Source organism: Condylostylus longicornis, unplaced genomic scaffold, assembly GCF_029603195.1.
Source record: "Condylostylus longicornis isolate FDR11 unplaced genomic scaffold, ASM2960319v2 ptg000145l, whole genome shotgun sequence".
Lineage (NCBI taxonomy): Eukaryota > Metazoa > Arthropoda > Insecta > Diptera > Dolichopodidae > Condylostylus > Condylostylus longicornis.
In genome coordinates, this window is record NW_026578113.1 from 2402665 (window position 1) to 2426600 (window position 23936).

General features: G+C 26.8%; 3 protein-coding genes across 4 annotated transcripts in view; 2 read left to right on the forward strand and 1 right to left on the reverse strand.

The window, feature by feature from the left end:
• LOC129615759 (uncharacterized) overlaps nucleotides 1–23936 on the reverse strand; it is a 155247-nt gene that overhangs the window by 31971 nt on the left and 99340 nt on the right. For both annotated transcript variants that reach the window (XM_055531130.1, XM_055531131.1), the window contains exon 3: nucleotides 16075–16145. In XM_055531130.1, the coding sequence (XP_055387105.1) occupies nucleotides 16075–16145 (71 nt within the window). The remainder of the gene's footprint in view (nucleotides 1–16074; nucleotides 16146–23936) is intronic.
• On the forward strand, nucleotides 995–4533 carry LOC129615761 (uncharacterized). The gene is made up of 5 exons (XM_055531134.1): nucleotides 995–1104; nucleotides 1464–2476; nucleotides 2760–3930; nucleotides 3991–4097; nucleotides 4166–4533. The coding sequence occupies exons 1-5, from the start codon at nucleotides 1041–1043 to the stop codon at nucleotides 4484–4486; spliced, it is 2676 nt and encodes an 891-aa protein (XP_055387109.1). The 5' UTR covers nucleotides 995–1040; the 3' UTR covers nucleotides 4487–4533.
• Nucleotides 15174–15895, forward strand: LOC129615765 (uncharacterized). Its single transcript, XM_055531138.1, has 2 exons — nucleotides 15174–15381; nucleotides 15445–15895. The coding sequence occupies exons 1-2, from the start codon at nucleotides 15298–15300 to the stop codon at nucleotides 15763–15765; spliced, it is 405 nt and encodes a 134-aa protein (XP_055387113.1). The 5' UTR covers nucleotides 15174–15297; the 3' UTR covers nucleotides 15766–15895.

Genomic DNA, 23936 nt, shown 5'->3' on the forward strand with positions numbered 1-23936 from the left:
TAGATGGCAACTCAGATTGTTTTCTAATTTCAATAGTTAAAAAAATTTACTTTAGTTGTTTCCTTTTTTCTAGTATTTTCCTGTAAGTAATTATACTATAATTCTCTGACATCATAAGCTTTGTCCAACTTTTATTAAATTATAATTAAATTACAGTGTTATCATGGATTGTGACTTACCCTTACCTTAATGAAATAATATTGCAATGCAATTTAATTTTTATGCATGTAAGTAGGTAAATTTTGTCAAAGCTATCACTTCTGTTTCTCCTATATTTATGCAAAATTTTATAGTAATAAGAAAATTATTCCATTAGATCTATAATATTTTAAGAGAATTAGAAATTAAGTCTAAAGCTTGTATTTGCACATTACAAATCTAGATTGAGATGGTTTTTTAAAAAATCCAACCGCTATTCAATTAATTAATTTTTGAAGGTTACATTGTTTGTCGATATTTTAAAATGTTTAATGGAATAGCAAAAAAAAAAAGTTAAATTTGATTCTTAATCAAATTAGTTAATATTTATCAGTGACCAGTGGGACCACTTATTCCAGAGGAAATGATTAATCAAAAAATTACATTTTTAAAATTTAAATGATGATAATTCAAAAATAAAAGGAGATAGGAAATTTGCACGAATAATAATTTCAAGGAAAATATTATTCGTGCAAAAGTAAATTTGGTCGTCTAGTCAGGTACTTTTCGAGAGTAAGTATAATAATCACTTAATTTTTAAAGTATTTCTTAATGTTACATTCATTTACGTTTAATTATTTGCCAACAAAATGGTCTTGGTGTATACAATATTTTACATAAAATTCGCAATTCGTTGACTTTATCATTTTAAAAATGTACAGACCTACATGTACTTATATACGTATTGATTAGTTTTATTCCTATCGATTTTAATTATCTGTTTGATTATTATTAATTTTTAATATAAATTTGTTACTTTAAAATTCCCATTTAGTCAAATTGTGCTCTTTGGCACTTTAAGTAATAATAATAGTTGAAATTCAATAAAAAGAAAATTTATTATGAAATTATATCAAAGCTTAATATTGGCAATTTTTTTATCATTTGCTATAACGCTATCTAAGGGTTTGTATTAAATACTTAATCCAATATATTGTGTTTTTATTTTTACAGTAGGCACATTTTTTTAAAAATATTTTAATTTTTGTTATTCGAGCCAATTAATATATGAAAATTTTCAATTATTAAAGAATTTTTTCGATAAATTAATATTCGGCGATTCAAGGATTCTCATTTTTTATAAATCCTTGAAAATTTTGTGTAAAAGTAAAATTGGGATGCAAATTCCTATAATAATATTCAAAGTTAATTATTTTCAAAAGTTTTCATTTTGAGATGGTTGGATGAATAATCATTATTTAACTATTTTAACATAAAAGCTTAAAATATAAAATAAAAGTAATTAGTTTTTTCATTTGAAACAGGGGATCAAAGCGGGGATCAGAGAGAAGAAAAACTGACTTGTTTCTTTTGTGACGATGAGATTTCTTGTAATAAAAACAACCAAATAGACAAACGTTGTTGGGAAATAAGTGATTCATGTTTAACAATATTCAATGAAAATAATAAGGTTATAAAACGTGGCTGTTATTCAAGCTATATAAAATATTGTCAAGATAATACGAAAAATAAATGCTATGAATGTAACTCCGATCTTTGTAATAAGGCATACTCAAAAGATGAATACATTAAATGTTATAATTGTACAACATTCGATAATCCAAAATGTTCTGATGTCAATGATGTATCGAGTGTTCCGATAAGAGAATGTCGCGAATCTTGTATGTCCACACTTAAATATCTCGATGATAAGAAAATTAAATTTCAAGCGATAAGAAGCTGTTTGGATGACAAAAATGAGGAAGAACGAAAAAAATGTAATGATAAAAATTTTTGTGAAGCATGTAATAAAGATTTTTGTAATGGTGGTGTGTATCCTAAACATCGTTTACGTTGTATTCATTGTAGCGGAAGCCATTGTAAAAATCCAGGTCCAAACTACTCAAAATTTTGTGAAAATATTGAAGAAAATGATAAATGCATGATTGAATATAGTGGCTTTGGCATTATAAAAAAATTTGGTTGTTTAAGTGACTTGAATAAAGAGGATATTAATGATATGTTAATTAATAATACGTTACACATTTGTGATGGCACTAATTGTAATACAGCACTATCCGAAGATTGGAATACTTGTTATAAATGTGTATCAGCGAATATAAGAGAATGTATAACAGATGTCAAAAATAGTGGGGCTGTTGGAGGTGTTTTTTGTCACGAATTGCCAAACCAAAAATGTTACACCAAATTTAATAGTTTAACAGGATCAGTCGAAAGAGGATGCTGGGCTAGACTCGATCAAGAAGAAAGGGCTAAATGTCTTGATGAAAGCAATCAAAATTGCAAATTATGTACTGAAAAATACTGTAACTATGAAGTAAGTGTATATTCTAATGTATTCTCTTATAAAACATGATTCTAATATATGCTTATGTTATAAAACATGACAAGAATTTAAAAAGCATTTATGAATAAAACTCTCTTTAATTCTGGGTATAATTTTTGGCCAATATTGAAGTGTAATGTGTTATTATGTATATAATTAAATTTATATACAAGTACACTAAAACAATAAAAATTGCTACACTAACTAATTTTCAAATCCGAATTTAAATTCAGATCAAAATTAATTTAAATATTTCAAATTTCATTACTTCCAGACAATTCCAAATGATCGTAAATCCTGTTTAGCATGCAACTCAACAGCAGATCCAGATTGTCATGAAAGTCCAAAGAAAAAAGGTCTATGCTTCAATTATAAAGAAGATGATAAATGTATTGTAAAATATGTTGATGGTGTAACAATACGTGGATGTTCTTCAGATATTGGAACCTGTGATGCTTTAGATCACTATTCATGTCAAATATGCTCCGGTGAAAATTGCAATAAGGCTAATCTTAAATTTATTTCTTTATCTAACAAAAATCTCGGTATTTGGCAAGATTTACCATTAAAATGTAAATATTGCACAAGTATATATCGTTGTTCAGATTTATCAGAAATTAAAACAACAACGTGTCCAAATAATAATGATGAATGTATAACAATATTTAATGATGACAGAAAAGTGGAATATCGTGGTTGTTCATCGATACTTAATAACGAATATACCGAAAAAAAATGGAAACTGTATTGTGAAACAAACCCGGAGTTTTGCCCTCAATGTAAATCAAATGAGTGTAATATAGCAAATAGTACAAGGGATTACGTAAAATGTCATTATTGTGGTTGGCCAGATTACAAATCGTGTAATGAAATGAAGGAAGAAATATTGTTTCCTACAAGACAATGTTATAAATCGTGTATGACAGCAGCATATAAAAAAACCCAAGATTTGGAAGATCCAGTATATAACGTTATGAGAACATGTTTGGACGATAAAGAACCGCAACAACAAATTGATTGTAAATCAAACCAAAATGAGAATTGTCAAGTTTGTGAAACAAACAATTGTAATTCAAAAATGTTATTTGGAAATTGGTCTAGCTGTCACACTTGCCAGGGTTCTGAAGAATGCAAAACACCGTTACTGAAACAGTGTGAATCATATAAAAAGAACGATAATTGCTTTTATTTATATAGCGATAACAAAGAAATTATAAAAGGTGGCTGTATGAGTGAATTATCCGCAGAAGTTCGAAAGAACTTAATTATCAATAATAAAGTATCATTTTGTAGAGGATCAAATTGCAACGAAGATCTCCCGAAAGATCAAAAGTGTGTAAAATGTGATTCAAGTAAAGATGAAAAATGTGCTACAGAACCAGAAAGTTATAAGGAGCTCGAAAACTGTACTTTACCAAATTCTAACTGTTATGTTAAGGTTGTTAGTAAGTATTTGTTAATATAATATGTCGTTGAAGAACAACTAATTGAAAATGTTGTGACAGATGGAACTAATATTCGTGGTTGTATGAGCAGTTTAGGAGAGAAAATGCTTGATTGCATAGACAGTGAAGATTGCCTGTTTTGTAATTCAGATCAGTGTAATAATGTGGTAATTATAAATCACAAATAAATAATAAATTCTTTAAACTAAAGCTATACACAAATTATTTACAATAGATTTATCCCCCAAATCGGCAAAAGTGTTTCGTATGCGATAGTGCCAATAACGAAGATTGTCATGAAAAACCTTCAACCGCAAAAGTATGCCCAGTTTATTTAAAAGATCAAAAATGCGTTAGTAAGTACGACGAAGGAAAAACGGAGCGTGGCTGTAGTAATGAATTAACATGTGATGAGAAGGATGTTAAAAAGTGCCAAATATGTAGCGATGAGAATTGTAACACAATGGATTTGAAGGGTCTGAATAATTCAGCCACGATAGTCGCTAATTCAATGTTGATTGGCGTTTTAGTTTTGTTAAGAAATTATTTGTCATAAAAATAATTATGTAATTTAATTTTTAATATTAATTGAAAAATCTTTTTTACCCATGTACCACATAGAGTTGAAACCTTATAATAATAAAATTGTGATTCTTAATCTACATATTTTAGGATTTTGTGATTACTTGGGTGTACTTGGACATAAATTGCTTATGGATAAAAAAAATTTTTTTGGTTTTTAATTTAAATTTTGAAATCCTTTGTTAAAAGGTTTGCGAATTGAAATTTTTGTACGATATACAATTCATTTTCTTAGTAATGATATAAAAAAGACGCAGAAGCAATTGAGAGATTATCGAAATTCGGAAATGTCAAATTTGTTGAGAAAATTTGTGTGAAATTTTAGTCTTACGAATCATTTTTGAATTTCAGTTTTATTGCTACGCGCATAATATTGTAAGCTGCAGCAAGTTTTATAGGGTATAAGGTATTAATTCACGTAGTTGAGACAAAGACAATATGAACGACAAGATGTATAGCCCGTGATTTACAGACGTTTTTCATAGAATCTGTCAAAAATCAAAATTAATTTTTGGAATTGGATAAGTAACAGGAATTCGACAAAATCACACTGGACACTGCTTTATCTAATAAGTTTGACATAATTGTTGTTTATGTTGTGTTTTGTTCAGAAAGATAACGTTGTTCATTGATGAAAATATTATTATTTTAAGTTAAAAATGTTGATTTATACCGCGGTAATACCACATTATAGTGATTCTAAACTCTTGTTTGTCAAAAATACTAAAATATGTTGTGAATCATTTTCATTAATTTTCAAAGAAATTAAGCCTTTTTGGTCACGAGTCTTTTAATTTCTCTTCATTTTGGGTTTTCTTACGTTGATTACGAGTTTATAAATTTTAATTATTCAATTTGAAATAACATTTTTACTTTTTCATCAATTTACTAAATTATTTACAGATAAGGCATGATAGGCATGCTAATATTTTTGCCAATATCAAATGTTTCTAAAGTAGTTCGTGTCAAAACAAAATAACATATAGTTATAACGCACCTTGCGATTTACATATAAGTACATATGTCACACGGATTTTTCTTTTTACCATTATTGCTCATCGGTTTTGACTAGTAGCGTAAATTAGTAAAAAAAAACAAACCTGAAAGCATATGAGCGAAAATGCTTTTCAATTTCATGCTTTTCAACGGAAAAACTATGGAAAGATTATCCTTACATATGTTATTGCATAAGCTAATGTATTCATAAAAGTTGTATATTAAAACATTATTTATTAGAATAAAGCGAATTTCCGATCATGTTCGTACACATAGTTTCATAATTTAGGATTTGAAAGCTGTAGATTTGGTGCAGATATGTTAATGGAGTCATAAAAAAGGATTAATTTTTCAGCTTTTGAACGTTGAACAAATAATCTAGTTAACTATTCTTCACCATTTTTAATTCGAGCAAGCTGAGTTGAAGGTGGTTTAGAAATTTGACGATACTCCCGAACCGGTATATTAGGATAGACATAGACGAACAAAACGAATAAGGGAATTTTCCTTTTGGGAGATTAGTACGCCACCCTGGGAAACATTTTTCATTACATTTTCCCGTGTAACTTAGGAAATATGGCTGCTATTCATTTAATTATTCTATACATAAAATATTACCTTATCGCATAACTATGAAGGTATATATTATGAATATATGTAAGAAAATATGTGTTTATGTTACGGAAAGTTAACTCTAATATCAAAGAAATATATATTGCGCTACCATTTTAGTCAAAGATAATTTAAATATAAAACTTATCTGATTTTAATTTTCTACTCAGTTAAACTTTGTTCGCTGACACAACAAGTCATTAAAATTAGTCGAGTAAAAAATTAATATTACTAATCCTACATCGAACTTATAATGAAATTTTATCAAAATTTAATACTTACAACCGTTCTCACATTAACTTTAAAACTATCAAATGGTTCGTGCAAAAAAAATTAGAATAAAAAAACATTAAAGCTTAATAGATTCTTATTATTAATAGATTCAATATTATTTTCGATGTGTAAAGTTGAGTTTAATAATTAAATTTAAATAATTAAAATTTTAAAAGTTGAAAAATTTTTTTGTAAAAATGAAATTCCAAAAATTTTGAAACAAAGTGCGAAATTGTAATTTATTTTACTTTAAATAGGTTTAAATGAGGGTCAGTGGCAAGATTTACCTATACGTTGTTTAACATGCGACGATGAATTTACTTGTAAGGGCACCAATCCTATGTTAGATCTTTGTACACTAACAACTGATTCATGTTTAACAATATTCAATGAAAATAATAAGGTTATAAAACGGGGCTGTTATTCAAAGTACATACAAAATTGTCAAAACAACTCGACAAATAAATGTTATGAATGTAAATCCAATTATTGTAACGCAGCGTCTTCTAAAGATGAATTTGTTAAATGTTATGATTGTTCCACATTTGATAATCCAAATTGTGTTGATGTAAACGATAAATCTGATGTACCAATAAAGGAATGCCGTGGATCTTGCATGTCAACACTCATATATGCTGATGATCAGAAAACAAAATTTGAGACAATTAGAAGTTGTTTAGATGACAAGGAAGAGGCAGATCGAAAGATTTGCAATAATAAAAATTTTTGTGAAGCGTGTGATAAAGATTTTTGTAATGGTGGTGTCTATCCTAAACACCGTTTGCGTTGCATTCACTGTACAGGAAAATATTGCGGTTACCCGTATCCCGAAAACTCAAAATATTGTGCAAATATGGTAGAAAATGACAAATGTATGATTCGATATGATTTCTGGCCTACATCACGTGTATTTGGTTGCTTAAGTGATTTGAATAAAAAAAATATAAATGATATGCTACTTGACAATAAGTTATTTATATGTGATGGGGATGACTGTAATAAAGAGCAACCAGAATCGAATACATGCGTTGAATGCACTTCAACCGATACTAGAGAATGCATAACACATGCTACCAACAGCGTTATAAAAACTGCTTACTGTAATCAACGACCAAATACAAAATGCTATACGAAAATTCATAGCTTAACAGGAACAGTTGAAAGAGGATGCTGGAGTAATCTCGATCGAGAGGAAAAAGTGAAATGTCTGGATGAAACTAATCCAAATTGTAAATTATGTGCTGCAACTAAATGTAATGTTGATGTAAGTACTTTGAATCTGCGAATCTGTATTTTAAATATATAAAAATTGTCATTTTGAAGTAGTTATTTTAATCAGTACTTAATATTTGCTTATTAAAATTTTAATAATTCACATTAGCTTCAAAATATTTAATTACACAAAAAATTTATTTAATGAGTAATGTTTCCTTATATTTTTGGCAATGTGGGTTGTCCGAAACTTCCGAATATACCAGTTTTTTTTCACTACCTCGTTGTTTAATTGTACCAATCTCGAACATTGTCTCGTTGTTTATTTTGTGGTAATGGAAAAAAACTTGAAAATAATTTTTTAGTTTGTATTGTACACTCAACGATTCATGACTTATTCATTGGATTTAATCAGTATCAAAAGTTGGTAGTTCGTTAATTATTTTATTTGTAGGCAATTCCAAATGATCGTAAGTCCTGTTTGGTATGCAATTCAACAACAGATCAAAATTGTCACGAAAGTCCAAAGAAAAAAGGTCTTTGTTTTCATTACAAAAAAGATGATATATGTGTCGTAAAATATATTGATGGTGTAACAATACGAGGTTGTTCTTCAGATATTGGAACTTGTGAAGGTTTGGATTATCATTCATGCCAAATATGCTCCGGCGAAAATTGTAATAAGGCTAATCTTAAATTTATTTCTTCGTCTAACAAAAACCTTGGTATGTGGCAAGATTTACCTTTAAAATGTAAATTTTGCGATGGTATAAATTTATGTAGTACAGAAATATGCCGAAATAATAATGACCAATGTATAACAGTATTTGATGAGAAGGATAAAGTAGAATACAGAGGTTGTTCATCGATACTAAATGTTCAAAATGCCAGAAAAAATTGGAAACTGTATTGTGAAACAAATCCAGAGTTATGCCCCCAATGTAAATCAAATGAGTGTAACATAGCAAATAGTAAAAAAGAATACGTAAAATGTCATTACTGTGGTTGGCCAGATTACAAATCGTGTAATGAAATGAAGGAAGGAATTTTGTTCCCTATAAGACAATGTTATAAATCGTGTATGACAGCGGCTTATAAAAAAACCCAAGATTTGGAAGATCCAGTATATAATGTTATGAGAACATGTTTGGACGATAAAGAACCGCAACAACAAATTGATTGTAAATCAAACCAAAATGAGAATTGTCAAGTTTGTGAAACAAACAATTGTAATTCAAAAATGTTATTTGGAAATTGGTCTAGTTGTCACACTTGCCAGGGTTATGAAGAATGTAAAGCACCAATACTGAAACAGTGCGAATCATATAAAAAGAACGATAATTGCTTCTATTTATATGGCGATAACAAAGAAATTATAAAAGCTGGCTGTATGAGTGAATTATCGGCGGAAGTTCGAAATAATTTAATAATCAATAATAAAGTATCATTTTGTAGAGGATCAGATTGCAACGAAGAACTCCCGAAAGATCAAAAGTGTGTAAAATGTGATTCAAGTAAAGATGAAAAATGCGCTACAGAACCAGAAAGTTTTAAGGAGCTCGAAGTTTGTACTTTACCAAATTCTAACTGTTATGTTAAGGTTGTTGGTAAGTATTTTTAAATATAATATTTTATTGAAAAATAACAAATTGAAAATGTTGTGACAGATGGAACTAATATTCGTGGTTGTATGAGCAATTTAGGAGAGAAAATACTTGATTGCATTGACAGTGAAGATTGCCTGTTTTGTAATTCAGATCAGTGTAATAATGTGGTAATTATAAATCACAAATAAATAATAAATTCTTTAAACTAAAGCTATACACAAATTATTTACAATAGATTTATCCACCAAATCGGCAAAAGTGTTTCGTATGCGATAGTGCCAATAACGAAGATTGTCATGAAAAACCTTCAACCGCAAAAGTATGTCCAGTTTATTTAAAAGATCAAAAATGCGTTAGTAAGTACGACGAAGGAAAAACGGAGCGTGGCTGTAGTAATGAATTAACATGTGATGAGAAGGATGTTAAAAAGTGCCAAATATGTAGCGATGAGAATTGTAACACAATGGATTTGAAGGGTCTTAATAATTCAGCCACGATAGTCGCTAATTCAATATTGATTGGTGTTTTAGTTTTGTTAAGAAATTATTTGTCATAAAAATAATTATGTAATTTAATTTTTAATATTAATTGAAAAATCTTTTGTACCCATATACCACATAGAGTTGAAACCTTATAATAATAAAATTGTGATTCTTAATCTACATATTTTAGGATTTTGTGATTACTTGGGTGTACTTGGACATAAATTGCTTATGGATAAAAAAATCTTTTTGGTTTTTAATTTAAATTTTGAAATCCTTTGTTAAAAGGTTTGCGAATTGAAATTATTGTACGATATACAATTCATTTTCTTAGTAATGATATAAAAAAGACGCAGAAGTAATTGAGAGATTATCGAAATTCGGAAATGTCAAATTTGTTGAGAAAATTTGTGTGAAATTTTAGTCTTAAGAATCATTTTTGAATTTCAGTTTTATTGCTACGCGCATAATATTGTAAGCTTTAGCAAGTTTTATAGGGTATAAGGTATTAATGCATGTAGTTGAGACAAAGACAATATAAGCGACAAGATGTATAGCTTGTGATTTAGAGACGTTTTTCATAGAATCTGTCAAAAATCAAAATTAATTTTTGGAATTCGATATGTAACAGGAATTCGACAAAATCACACTGGACACTGCTTTATCTAATAAGTTTGACATAATTGTTGTTTATGTTGTGTTTTGTTCAGAAAGATAACCTTGTTCATTAATGAAAATATTTATTTTAAGTAAAAAATGTTGACTTATACCGCAGTAATACCGCATTATAGTGGCTCTAAACTCTTGTTTGTCAAAAATACTAAAATATGTTGTGAATCATTTTCATTAATTTTCAAAGAAATTAAGCCTTTTTGGTCACAAGTCTTTTAATTTCTCTTCATTTTGGGTTTTCTTACGTTGATTACGAGTTTATAAATTTTATTTATTCAATTTGAAATAACATTTTTACTTTTTCATCAATTTACTAAATTATTTATAGATAAGGCATGATAAGGTGGCATGCTAATATTTTTGCTGATATCAAATGTTTCTAAAGTAGTTCGTGTCAAAACAAAATAACATATAGTTATAACACACATTGCGATATACATATAAGTACATATGTCATACGGATTTTTCTTTTTACCATCATTGCCCATCGGTTTTGACTAGTAGCGTAATTTAGTAAAAAAAAAACAAACCTGAAAGCATATGAGCGAAAATGCAATTTCATGCTTTTCAACGGAAAAACTATGGAAAGATTATCCTTATATTTGTTATTGCATAAGCTAATGTATTCATAAAAGTTTTAAATTATAACAATTATTATATTCGGATTTCCGATCATGTTCGTACACATAGTTTCATAATTTAGGATTTGAAAATTATTAAGTAAATTAAGTCAGATAGTGTTCAAAAATTAATTATACCAACGGACGTATATTAAAATAGACGTAGACGAACAAAAACGAATTGGGAAATATTTCTGCTTGGGATTTTTAAAAAATGTCTTTTTCATAACACTTAGAAAATATTTTTACATATACCTTAAAAGATATGACAGTAACTGTCTAGTTGATATTAAAGTCAGTTGCACTGTTATATATCTTTTAGTAATTTGAGACTTCATACGAAATTTCGGAAGTTAAAATAATTTAATGAATCATACTTTATTGCATAGATATAAATGTGAGTTCTATAAATTTCCATATATTTATATGTGTATTGCATATCATTTGCTGGTTGGTAAAATCGATTTTAACTATCTGTATCGATTTTATTTGTCTGTGCCGATTATCTTTATATTATAGATATTTATACTTTTATCAAAAAAATATTGCGTTATCATTCTAGTCAATGATAATTTGAATATAAATCTTATGTTTTTTCTATTTTTTATTTAGTTAAACTTTGTTCGCTGACATAACAAGTCATTAAAATTAGTCGAGTAAAAAATTAATATTACTAATCCTACATCGAACTTATAATGAAATTTTATCAAAATTTAATACTTACAACCGTTCTCACATTAACTTTGAAACTATCAAATGGTTCGTGGAAAAAAAATTAGAATAAAACAACATTAAAGCTTAATAGGTTCTTATTATAAATAGATTCAATATTATTTTCGATGTGCAAATTTGAGTTTAATAATTAAATTTAAATAATTAAATTTTTAAAAGTTGAAAAAATTTTTTGTGAAAATGAAATTCCAAAAATTTTGAAACAAAGTGCGAAATTGTAATTTATTTTATTTTAAATAGGTTTAAATGAGGGTCAGTGGCAAGATTTACCTATATATTGCATAACATGTGACGATGAAAACACTTGTAAGAGCAACAATCCAATGTATCACCTTTGTACACTAACAACTGATTCATGTTTAACAATATTTAATGAAAATAATAAGGTTATAAAACGGGGCTGTTATTCAAAGTACATACAAAATTGTCAAAACAACTCGACAAATAAATGTTATGAATGTAAATCCAATTATTGTAACGCAGCGTCTTCTAAAGATGAATTTGTTAAATGTTATGATTGTTCCACATTTGATAATCCAAATTGTGTTGATGTAAACGATAAATCTGATGTACCAATAAAGGAATGCCGTGGATCTTGCATGTCAACACTCATATATGTTGATGATCAGAAAACAAAATTTGAGACAATTAGAAGTTGTTTAGATGACAAGGAAGAGGCAGATCGAAAAATTTGCAATAATAAAAATTTTTGTGAAGCGTGTGATAAAGATTTTTGTAATGGTGGTGTCTATCCCAGAAACCGTTTACGCTGCATTCACTGTACAGGAAAATTTTGCACTGATCCTGGTTCTGCGTATTCAGAATATTGTGTAAATACTGTAGAAAATGACAAATGTATGATTCAATATGATTTATGGACAACAACACGTAAATTCGGTTGTTTAAGTGATTTAAATAAAGAGGATGTAAATGATATGCTACTTGATAATAAATTAATAATATGTGATGGTAATAATTGTAATAAAAAGCTACCGGAAGCAGATAGATGCGCTAAGTGTACATCAATCGATACCAAGGAATGCATAACAGATGTCAACAACAGTATTATTTCAACTGTTTTATGTCATCGATTACCAAACACAAAGTGTTATACGAAAATTCATAGCTTAACAGGATCTGTTGAAAGAGGGTGTTGGGCTGACCTTGATCGAGAAGAAAGGGCAAAATGTCTGGATAAAACTAATCCAAGTTGTAAATTATGTGCGGGGACTAAATGCAATACTGATGTAAGTACATGAAAGTTTTTTTACTTTTTTTGTATTTACGAATCTGCATTTTAAATATATAAAAAATGTCATTATGAAGCGGTTATTTTAACCAGTACAATCAAAGTTTCAAGTTATCAAAATTTTAAATATTGAGTAACAATAAATAATCAATTTTTTTAGTAAGCAATGCTTGCTTAAATTACCTGCAATTCGCGAAATTTAATAACCATTGTGTAATTTTGTGTGAATACAGCAAAAAACCTTGTCAATGATTCCAAATGCACCTTAACTATGGGTTGTGTTTACCTTATGAACCTTTATGAATAAAGAAAGCGTAATGCAATAAAAGGGAAGATGTTGTAAAACATTTGCCTATCAGGTTTTGGTAGATATATTGTTTCATTTTAATTGCGTATTCAATTTTGTACTTAAAATTAAAAGCAAAATCACAAACAACCGGAAAGTAAAGTATGCTCTTTAGTCTATTAATACTAAACATAAAAGGCATTCGATTTGATTTATCTGAAGAATTATTATTATTGTATGTTAGTATGTGAAAATTCCGTGTTATAAAAACAATATTTTCAAATTTAGAAAAAGGTATAACGAATATATTTTTAATAATTATAGGATTTTTAATTATTCCAAAATGTACTTAAAAATTTAACTTAAATTCTGAACATTTACAATACTTGTACTTGTATCGAATACAACATGAACACAACTTTAGCAAGTCTGGAAAATCTATAATTAGTTTAAATTTGTAACATCCAATATCCGATATATTCCCAAATATGATTTTTTTTTTATATTTTTGCAGCTTGTAAAAAAAGTTTTAAAAATGCTACAGAACTAAGTACAGCTGTAATTTTTTAAACATACTTTTTACTTAGAAGAGATTTATTTAACACACAACATTAATTTTGTGATGTGACAAAATTCTTGGCTTGCTAGGAAATTTGGTACCTATTTTAAACCAGACATAGTTCTTTTGCACTTATAATAGTTTATTTTAGTGTAATAATGGTTATCAATGACTAATTTGCCAAGCTGATATTGATTTATAAAGGTTTCATTTTGTTAATTTTTCTTTTAGGCATTCCCAAGCGATCGCAAATCTTGTTTTTCGTGTAATTCCACAGCAGATCCGAATTGTCATCAAAGTCCAAAAACAAAAGGTTTATGCTTCAATTATAAAGAAGATGATAGATGTATTGTAAAATATATTGATGGTGTAACAATACGTGGATGTTCTTCTGATATTGGAACCTGTGAGGGTTTAGATCACTATTCATGTCAGATATGCTCCGGCGAAAATTGCAATAAGGCTAATCTTAAATTTATTTCTTTATCTAACAAAAACCTCGGTTTGTGGCAAGATTTACCATTAAAATGTAAATACTGCGCAAGTGAATATCGTTGTTCAGAATTATCAGAAATTAAAACAACAACGTGTCCAAATAATAATGATGAATGTATAACAATATTTAATGATGACAGAAAAGTGGAATATCGTGGTTGTTCATCGATACTTAATACTGAATATACCGAAAAAAATTGGAAACTGTATTGTGAAACAAACCCGGAGTTTTGCCCTCAATGTAAATCAAATGAGTGTAATATAGCAAATAGTACAAGGGATTACGTAAAATGTCATTATTGTGGTTGGCCAGATTACAAATCGTGTAATGAAATGAAGGAAGGAATTTTGTTTCCTACAAGACAATGTTATAAATCGTGTATGACAGCGGCATATAAAAAAAACCAAGATTTGGAAGATCCAGTATATAATGTTATGAGAACATGTTTGGACGATAAAGAACCGCAACAACAAATTGATTGTAAATCAAACCAAAATGAGAATTGTCAAGTTTGTGAAACAAACAATTGTAATTCAAAAATGTTATTTGGAAATTGGTCTAGTTGTCATACTTGCCAGGGTCATGAAGAATGTAAAGCACCAATACTGAAACAGTGCGAATCATATAAAAAGAACGATAATTGCTTCTATTTATATGGCGATAACAAAGAAATTATAAAAGCTGGCTGTATGAGTGAATTATCCGCAGAAGTTCGAAAGAACTTAATTATCAATAATAAAGTATCCTTTTGTAGAGGATCAAATTGCAACGAAGATCTCCCGAAAGATCAAAAGTGTGTAAAATGTGATTCAAGTAAAGATGAAAAATGCGCTACAGAACCAGAAAGTTTTAAGGAGCTCGAAGTTTGTACTTTACCAAATTCTAACTGTTATGTTAAGGTTGTTGGTAAGTATTTTTAAATATAATATTTTATTGAAAAATAACAAATTGAAAATGTTGTGACAGATGGAACTAATATTCGTGGTTGTATGAGCAATTTAGGAGAGAAAATACTTGATTGCATTGACAGTGAAGATTGCCTGTTTTGTAATTCAGATCAGTGTAATAATGTGGTAATTAAAAATCGCAAATAAATACCAAATTCTTTAAATTTAAGTAAAAATTATTTACAATAGATTTATCCACCAAATCGGCAAAAATGTTTCGTATGCGATAGTACCAATAACGAAGATTGTCATGAAAAACCTTCAACTGCAAAAGTATGCCCAGTTTATTTAAAAGATCAAAAATGCATTAGTAAGTACGACGAAGGAAAAACGGAGCGTGGTTGTAGTAATGAATTAACATGTGATGAGAAGGATGATAAAAAATGCCAAATATGTAGTGAAGAGAACTGTAACACAATCGATTTGAAGGGTCTGAATAATTCAGCCACGATAGTCGCTAATTCAATATTGATTGGTTGTTTAGTTTTATTAAGAAATTATTTGTCATAAGATGAACTGAAGAGAGTCTTGCTTGACTTGCACAATTCACAGTTTTTACATTAATTTTTTTTTGTTTATTTGTAATAGATTTATACATTGAACATAAGAGTGTGAGAATATAAGCTTTATTTTATAGTACACGGAATTTAATTTTTGTTTGAATAGGATTCCTTAACATACGTTTCTTATCCATTTAATGTACGGACTTTGCAACGAGTTATTAAAGAAGAAATATTTTATTTCTTTATTTTCAATTAATTGATTAAAATCTTTCAATATAAATCAGAACAGAAAATGTTAAGATAAATTTTTACTTACCCTGTGTGGATAGGCTAAATGCCATGTAACATTAAATGAAGATCCCGACAAAAATGATGTTCGTTGAAGACCTGAAAGTATTAGAAGAATTTTATTAAAATTACTTATTAAAAATAATAGAAATTAAAATTATTCTGGATTTTCTTCAAATATTTTTTTGTTTGGGGTTTTAGGAATAATTGTAAAACTGGTGAGTAAAGCTAATTGATATTTATTTAGATATTTATCTTATATTTAAAATATCAGGGTAACGAAAACTGAATTATTAGTCAATATGAATCATATTCAGTAAGTAACATTTTTTTGGTATACTGGGCATTCCAATAACAAATTACGCATAAATTGGTTTTTGTTTTCCAATTTCATTTGTGTTGATACGAAATATTTTAATATTAGATTAGATAAAAATTACTATATAATCTACTGATTTAATGCATGTTTAATAATCTTATCTTTTTACTTTTCCAACAAAAAAAAAACAATAAATATAATGGAGGAAATAATCCTAATTTTAATAAAACAAGTAAAAGTAATTTATTTTAGTAAATTTATTACCTTATAATAAAAAAATTATGTCATATTGTAGAGGCTCAGAGTACTTATTTTAATATACGTATCTTATATATGTATTTACGTATAATATTATGCATGTTGATATATTGTAAAATGTGACCTTCAAAGGGATGAGAAGAGCTTAGGAGAAAAATAAACGTTTGGTAGGCCTAACGAGCTATTTGAAAACTGTCTGGTGTTTAAAAAAGATAAAAAACTTTTGGGAAACTTTTATCCAGATACATTATTGAGACTGTAGAAAACTATAATAGGAACGAACTATAGATGAAAGCTTTCATGACAACAGACTAGTCAATCTCCTCAACTGAATATATTTATTTTAAATGACGAAAGTATAGTCTTGTATTGCAAATTCTGTTATATAATCTTAATATAATTTCTCAGAAAGTATAAAAAGAGTTTTGATTAACAGAAAATGTGTCTTTCTGAATGCGGAACAACTTTAAATTGTCGAATTCTGATAAAAAATTCGAATTTATTAGGAGGATATAATTTGGTTTATAAAATTTCGATGAATTCCGACTAAATTTTAAACGTAAAATACTCATAAATTTAAAGTAGCTATCTTTGTAATAAATTTTAAAAATATAACAAATTTCGAACAGTTTTTTGTTCATTATATACAAAAAAAAAAGAATGAAAATACAATTTCATGCTTTAAGGTTAGACTAATATTATAATTTGAATTAAGTATATATAGCAAGCAATCAATGAAGCTTAAAAACAAGTTAAAAACTCATTTTACAAATCAAAAATTATAAAAGCAATTTTTCCTTATAAATTTTAAAATGTTTTTCCGGAGACAGATCGGTTACGTAATCGATTTTAATGCATAAATAAAACGGAAAATTAAATGATGAAAACAAGTTGTGAAAATGAAAAAAAAGCAAAAACTGCATTTATTGCAATCACATAATTTGGTCAACATTCTTCTTCTTTCTAGTTGAATTTTCTTATATATAGTATAAGTATAACTACTATATTCATTCATTGAATCAAACATACAAATTATATGGCATGTAGTAGACGCTCTAAAGCTGCAAAAAAAAAAATAAAAAATATTTCAAGTTTTCCAGTCAAGCGAATCCAAAATGTTGTTCCATAAAAAAATCGAAAAATAAAAAACATTACAAGAAAATAAGGAAAACGCATTTTCATTTTAAGAAATCTTCATTTTGCCAAATGGTCAAATTGAATGTTGTACAATGATTAAAACGTAATTGTAAGAGTATTAATATTGTATTATGGATATAGAGAGAGTTGAAATTTACGCTTGCGAAGTAAATGAGTTTTCTAGGTAAAGAGGAAGAGAATGCGCATAACAGGAAAAATATTTGTGTTATTATGTAACAAAATTCATTTAAATTGTTTGTTGAAATTTTCTTATCATTTGTTAATGATTTCCATACAAAAAATGTAATTAAAATTTACCAATTTATTATAATAAATTCAAATTTTACAATTACTTTGGCAAAAATTTAATTGAATTGTAAACTTTTATACCTTGTGGAATTGTAACTTTTATACCTTCTTGGATTGTAATATATTGAGCTTATAAGTAAATCTGTGATTATGTAAAGTATAATGAAACAAACTAGATGTAACATACTAATAAAAACAATAATTATAAGTGTATATGAACATACTTATATCTCTGTATTAACTAATTACAACCTCAAATAAGGTACTACAAAAGAAATACTAAAATACACATACACATACCCATGAACACAAAATCATTTTTCCATATTTGTTTGTGTATAATTAGTTTCGATTTTAATTTATTCTATCATCATACTCTCTATAAAGAACTAAAATAAATAACAAGAAAAATATCTAACAAAATTTATAGTGTGTATTCAATATTAGTAGTTCTTGAAAAAATATAAGTAACTACTTATAGCAAAATAAAATCAATTCGGCAATTTTCGGAGAAAATTAAGACGCCTTTAAAATATGAATGTTTGTTGGGTATACTATTTTATAGCTATTAGTATAGATTATTCAGACCCGAAATCATTAAAAGTTGAAAAAAAAAAAAATATTTGATATGCGTCTAAAACAGAGGAGGCGGAGCTGGTGGTCGGTCATCTCACTGGGCATTGCAGACTTGCACAAATTGAGTCAATCTGGAGTCCGTTTGTATAGATTTTGCTATAATAAAGATGAGACGGCTGAGCACATACTCTGCTTTTGTAAGGCATTAGCCAAAAACTAATTGTTTCATTTGGGGGGATACATGGTGGCACCCTCGCACTTGTGGTAAATGGCGCTTGGACGAATTAATAATTACGTGTGAATTATCGCTGTTTTTTTATAAATGGTAGGATGTTTTGATAAGTGTGTAAGACTGCAGTAACCTGCTCTAAAGTTAAACCCTGCCTATTTGATATACGAATCTAATTTAATCTAATTTAAAAATTCAATATTCTAAAAGACATTTGATGATTTTTCCAGATCTTTTTTTTTATACGACATTTTTCGAGGCATCGGCAATTTAAGGGACCGATTTTTAAAATATTTACGGAATAAAACTTATAAAGTTCGTGAAGTTAATCAAAATACCCACCGATTTTAAATGAACATGTTTTATTGAACTATTTTTTATTTTATTAAAAGAAGCAGAAGAAACTAGAAGATATTTAGTTCAAAATATTTTTCGGGACTCAAGCTTTAATTTTTCTAAATTGATTTTTCCCATATAGCTAATCTAATTTTTGTTCGGAAATTTATTCAACAATAATTTAATAAAGCCCTGACAATAATTATAATCAACTGTATTAAATGGTATAATATTGCATATTCGAACAAAATATGAATTTTAGTAACTTGAGGATATTTTTCTAATATCCAATAACGAAATTAACACTGTTCTAGCTTAATTGTATTCAATTGAATTTATTATATGCGCATTATTCGTTTATGTAATTATTTATACCTTATGGTAGTAATTATAGAATCCGGTGCTTAGAATTAGTTTTTCAAAAAAAATATACAAAACATTTTAATATTAACTACAAATTATGTTGGTGTTAGTCTTACTTTATACGGAAATAAATTAGGAATTATGTAAAGATTATACATGCATAATGTCAATTTAACAATAATGTAAATGTAAATGTGTATATATACAAAATGTTATATATGGATTTAATATTAAAAATACCTGTTGAATGTTTACCTAATAATACTTCTATACATGCTTAAAAGTTATAACAGAATGCAATTTTAAAAAATTCAAAATATTAACATGACATTGAAGATGATCTCTTAATGAAATGCTCGTGCAGTATAATGGAAATTCTATTATTTTATTTACACTTCATATTGCACATCTAGCACAAGCGCAGGAATTCATATATATCGATCTTGATTTCTTGCTGAGGAGCAATCTTTGCGATATTCAAATTGTTTAAAATTAGTTGATCTCAAATTATTTAAACGTTTCTATAAGGCGTCATTTTAATTTTTATGTATTAACAATATTTTTATATATTATGCAAAAATTCACAATTAATCATTTTGAATACTTTGCCCACACATACATAGGAGCTTAATTTCAATATTTATTTACTTGTGAATATTATATACTATAGTCTTTTTGCAGGTGTACGACATTGCATATAAAGCGATAATTACATACATTTCATATTTGTTTTGGTTTTGGTATCTTATTTTGTTATTGATCATCTTATAAAACAAAAAAAAACAAAAAGATATTTTAATAGGATATTGTTGCCATTTTTGATTTTTTTTTTATTGTGTGGTTGTTAGTTATAATTACTAATTTATCTTAGAAATACATACCTATATACGAGTACATAACTACTTACATATAATATGTAAACATATTACGCTATAAATATTTCATTACTTTTATATAAAGTGTAGAAATTTTAAGGCTTGAACTTTATAAATACATTTTGTATATAAAGTATTGCGGGTGTTAAATTTAATGTGCAAAAATGATCATGTGCGCAACCATTTTTTATTGCTATACCATTAACTTTGGAATTTTGTATTGTGGCTCTTCATTTTTATTTTATTTAAAATTAAAAAATAAATATTATTCTTTTATTTAGAATTCGTTCTTTAACTTAAAATAGAAAGAAAAAATGTTGTGCGTCGTGCTTAAAATGCTAATTAAAGAATATTTTAAAATTAAAATTCTAAGAGTAGGCGAAAAAATTGCAAATTTTATAATTATTTTTATCAATTTTGATATTATCGGAATTCTTTTCTATTGAGTGAGCATATTATAATCATCTAACGCCTATAACATTCTCACTAGTAAAATATATTAATAAATTTTTTATATGAAAAATAATTGTTACAAAGTTTTGTACTTTTAAATTTTGCAGAAGATTAAGATTATCTTTTTATTCTTCTCATTAATGATTCTTATAAGAACACCTTGAAAACCTTGAAGGAATGTTGTTTTTTATTATATTGGAAATACATGTGAGTATTAATCGAGGTGTTGTTAAAATGGTAGGTATTGGTATTTTTATGAATTTGTAAAAAATATTATGGTGTATTAAAAATCTCAAACAATTACATAATAATTTTGAAATTTTGCAATTTAAGAGTTGAGCTGGGCTGGTTTAATGTAATTTTAAAATGGCTATTCAAATATTTTAAATATTGCGAATTTTGTTGCTGCTTCCTATGGTTATTTAATTCTTAATGAATTTATGTGCTAAAAAAGTTATTTAAAGTGGAAAAATTTGATATTCTATAAAATTTGCTTTATAAACTCGTCAAAAAGATATTGTGATAGATTTGATGTTGTATTACATATTGACTAAACCCTATACAAATAAGAATTGATTTTTAAATCAAAGAATGAAAAATCATAAATTGCAATTGAAATTTGTATATAAATCAATCATTTTCATTTACTTCTTATAGTTAATTTTATGAAAATTTTGGCTTTGATTATATGCGTTTTATATGATCCATTTGGAAAAACAAATTGGCAGGTCCAAAATGGGAACGTAATACTTTACCCAGAACATTCCAAATTAAAATTTTTAAATATGAAGGTTATCGCTATGTCGAAAAAAGAAATCCAACTGAATAGATTTGCGTTGACAACTCTGTCGTAAAACGGTATGCCAGTATTGTTAAAATTAAAAACATCAACAACTACTTGTATATAGCAAAAACTATCACCCTATAAATACTAATCAAAGAGGAATTTACATATAGAAGATGAATTTTGCGAAAAATAAAAAAAATACCATCAATTTCACTAAGAACCATGAAAACTCTACATGTTTTTCGTGAGAAACAGAAAACTCAAAAATTTTTCATATTTCATAGTTTTTAATAATATTTTTATAATATTTTTGTGATATAAATTTTACTAAAATTATTTTTTAAGTATAATAATGGCCATTTTTATATATCCAATACATGATAAAATGTGAAAAATTTTTAAAGAAAATTTGTAATTATTGAAAGGATTTCAGTTTTATACACGATTATACAAAATGTACAAAGTACATTTGTATATTTATGTAAATACAAAATTAACATGGTAAATGCATAATGTTAAGATTATACGACGATGGAATTTAGATTAAAACAAGATTGAATTTGATTATTTTGAAATTTAATATTTTGCATACACGTTGGTATTGCGATATACTCGTATCTATAGGAGTAGAGAGCTTATATAAATTTTTAAAATTTATTACTTATTCTTGGAAATAATGACAATAATAAAGAAATTGTATTAACATTAAAAATTGATTGTATAAAATGTAAAAACATTGATTTAAATTTGATTAAATAACAATAAATAAGAAAAGAAAGTTTACAATATTGTTGATTGATCAAAAGATTGTTTTTATATTGTATAATTTTATTCTATTCTCCACGTGAATTTTTAATGAAGATTCAGAATTTATTCATTGTCTTCATAAATCACTATATCATACAGTTGAGTAGTTTGATTAATTAAATAAAGGAATTTTCTTGTAAAAATTTTGTTAACAATTGCAAAATATTATGCACACTGTCTTACACTGTCTGTTTTAAACTTACTTAAACTCTGGAATAATAATTTATGACTATAGAGCAAGACAAAATAACACAAAGTTGTTACAAGTATTAATTTTCTCGATACCTGAGTGCTTTAAATAATTTCATGTTGCTCATTTTTCAAAATAATTTATGTATCGGCTCTCATCAAATTGTTTTGTTCATAAAATAATTTAAAAAAATTTTGCAATTGCAGTTCATTTTGATTAGTAATTTGAGTTGTAAAATTTTTTAAACTTGCTTTCATTAATCAGTCCATTATTTTGTTAATTAAAAGATAAAAGAATTAATTATATAAAATAAGCATATTTATATTAGCATTGTGATTGAAATTTCCAATAGCACAATTTTTATTATAATTAATAAAAATTTATTAGAAAGTGTAATTCAATTTTTTTAGGAATTTAGTTAATTGCAAAATTTTCATGTATCTTGTAAATATAATTTGTAATATATTTTACTTATTTTAATTTTAACAATATAAAAAAAAATTATCAAATTGCGTATTTTTATTTGACATAAACACAACGAAAACAAAAGCAACAAATTACATTCAGAAATGATTGATATTCAATCCGATATCAAAATTGAAATAATGAACAAACCCTGTTAATGTTAAAGACGCTGGACAGGCACATTTTTTTTTCATTCCGCACATAAGAAGAAAATAATGAAAACTTAAAAATAATGTTTTGTAATATTTTGTGTTATTCTTTTTTTTTTGTAATATTTAGTAATAAACATTAATATTATAATTAATTAAATTCAATTTTCAATTTTTTTATTTTATTTTTATACAGACACACAACAACAAAAAAAGACCTTTTATTTCAGAAGAATATTGACATGAAGGTTTTATTGTACGTCTTTTTATACTGTTGAATACAGACACAAATATTTGATAGTATTTGGTGTGTATGTTATAATAAATTTGTTTATCTATTTATAATGCTGTGCTATAAATTCTTGAACGAATTTATTGTCCATTAAAGTGTCAATTTAAATATTTGTTTAATTGAAGCGCGTCATTCCATTTATGAATAATGAGTTTATTGCATGGGTAAACGGGTGAATAATCACCTTTAAAATTGTAATAATAATCTGTTAGCGGAAGAAAGAAATTTTGACGTATGACACTACAGAATTTTGATAATTCAGTTGACGAATTATACTAAATTTACAATGGAATTGCACCAAGATGCTGTTTTTTAAAAGTTGCACCTAGATGTTGTTTTGAAATA

Bases quoted from the DNA above. Each gene is read 5' to 3' on its own strand.
- LOC129615761 (XM_055531134.1), top strand. From the start codon at position 1,041: ATGAAATTATATCAAAGCTTAATATTGGCAATTTTTTTATCATTTGCT. The intron at 2,477-2,759 runs GTAAGTGTATAT...CATTACTTCCAG, and splicing joins AAAAATACTGTAACTATGAA to ACAATTCCAAATGATCGTAA. The intron at 3,931-3,990 runs GTAAGTATTTGT...ATGTTGTGACAG, and splicing joins CTGTTATGTTAAGGTTGTTA to ATGGAACTAATATTCGTGGT.
- LOC129615765 (XM_055531138.1), top strand. From the start codon at position 15,298: ATGAGCAATTTAGGAGAGAAAATACTTGATTGCATTGACAGTGAAGAT. The intron at 15,382-15,444 runs GTAATTAAAAAT...TATTTACAATAG, and splicing joins CAGATCAGTGTAATAATGTG to ATTTATCCACCAAATCGGCA.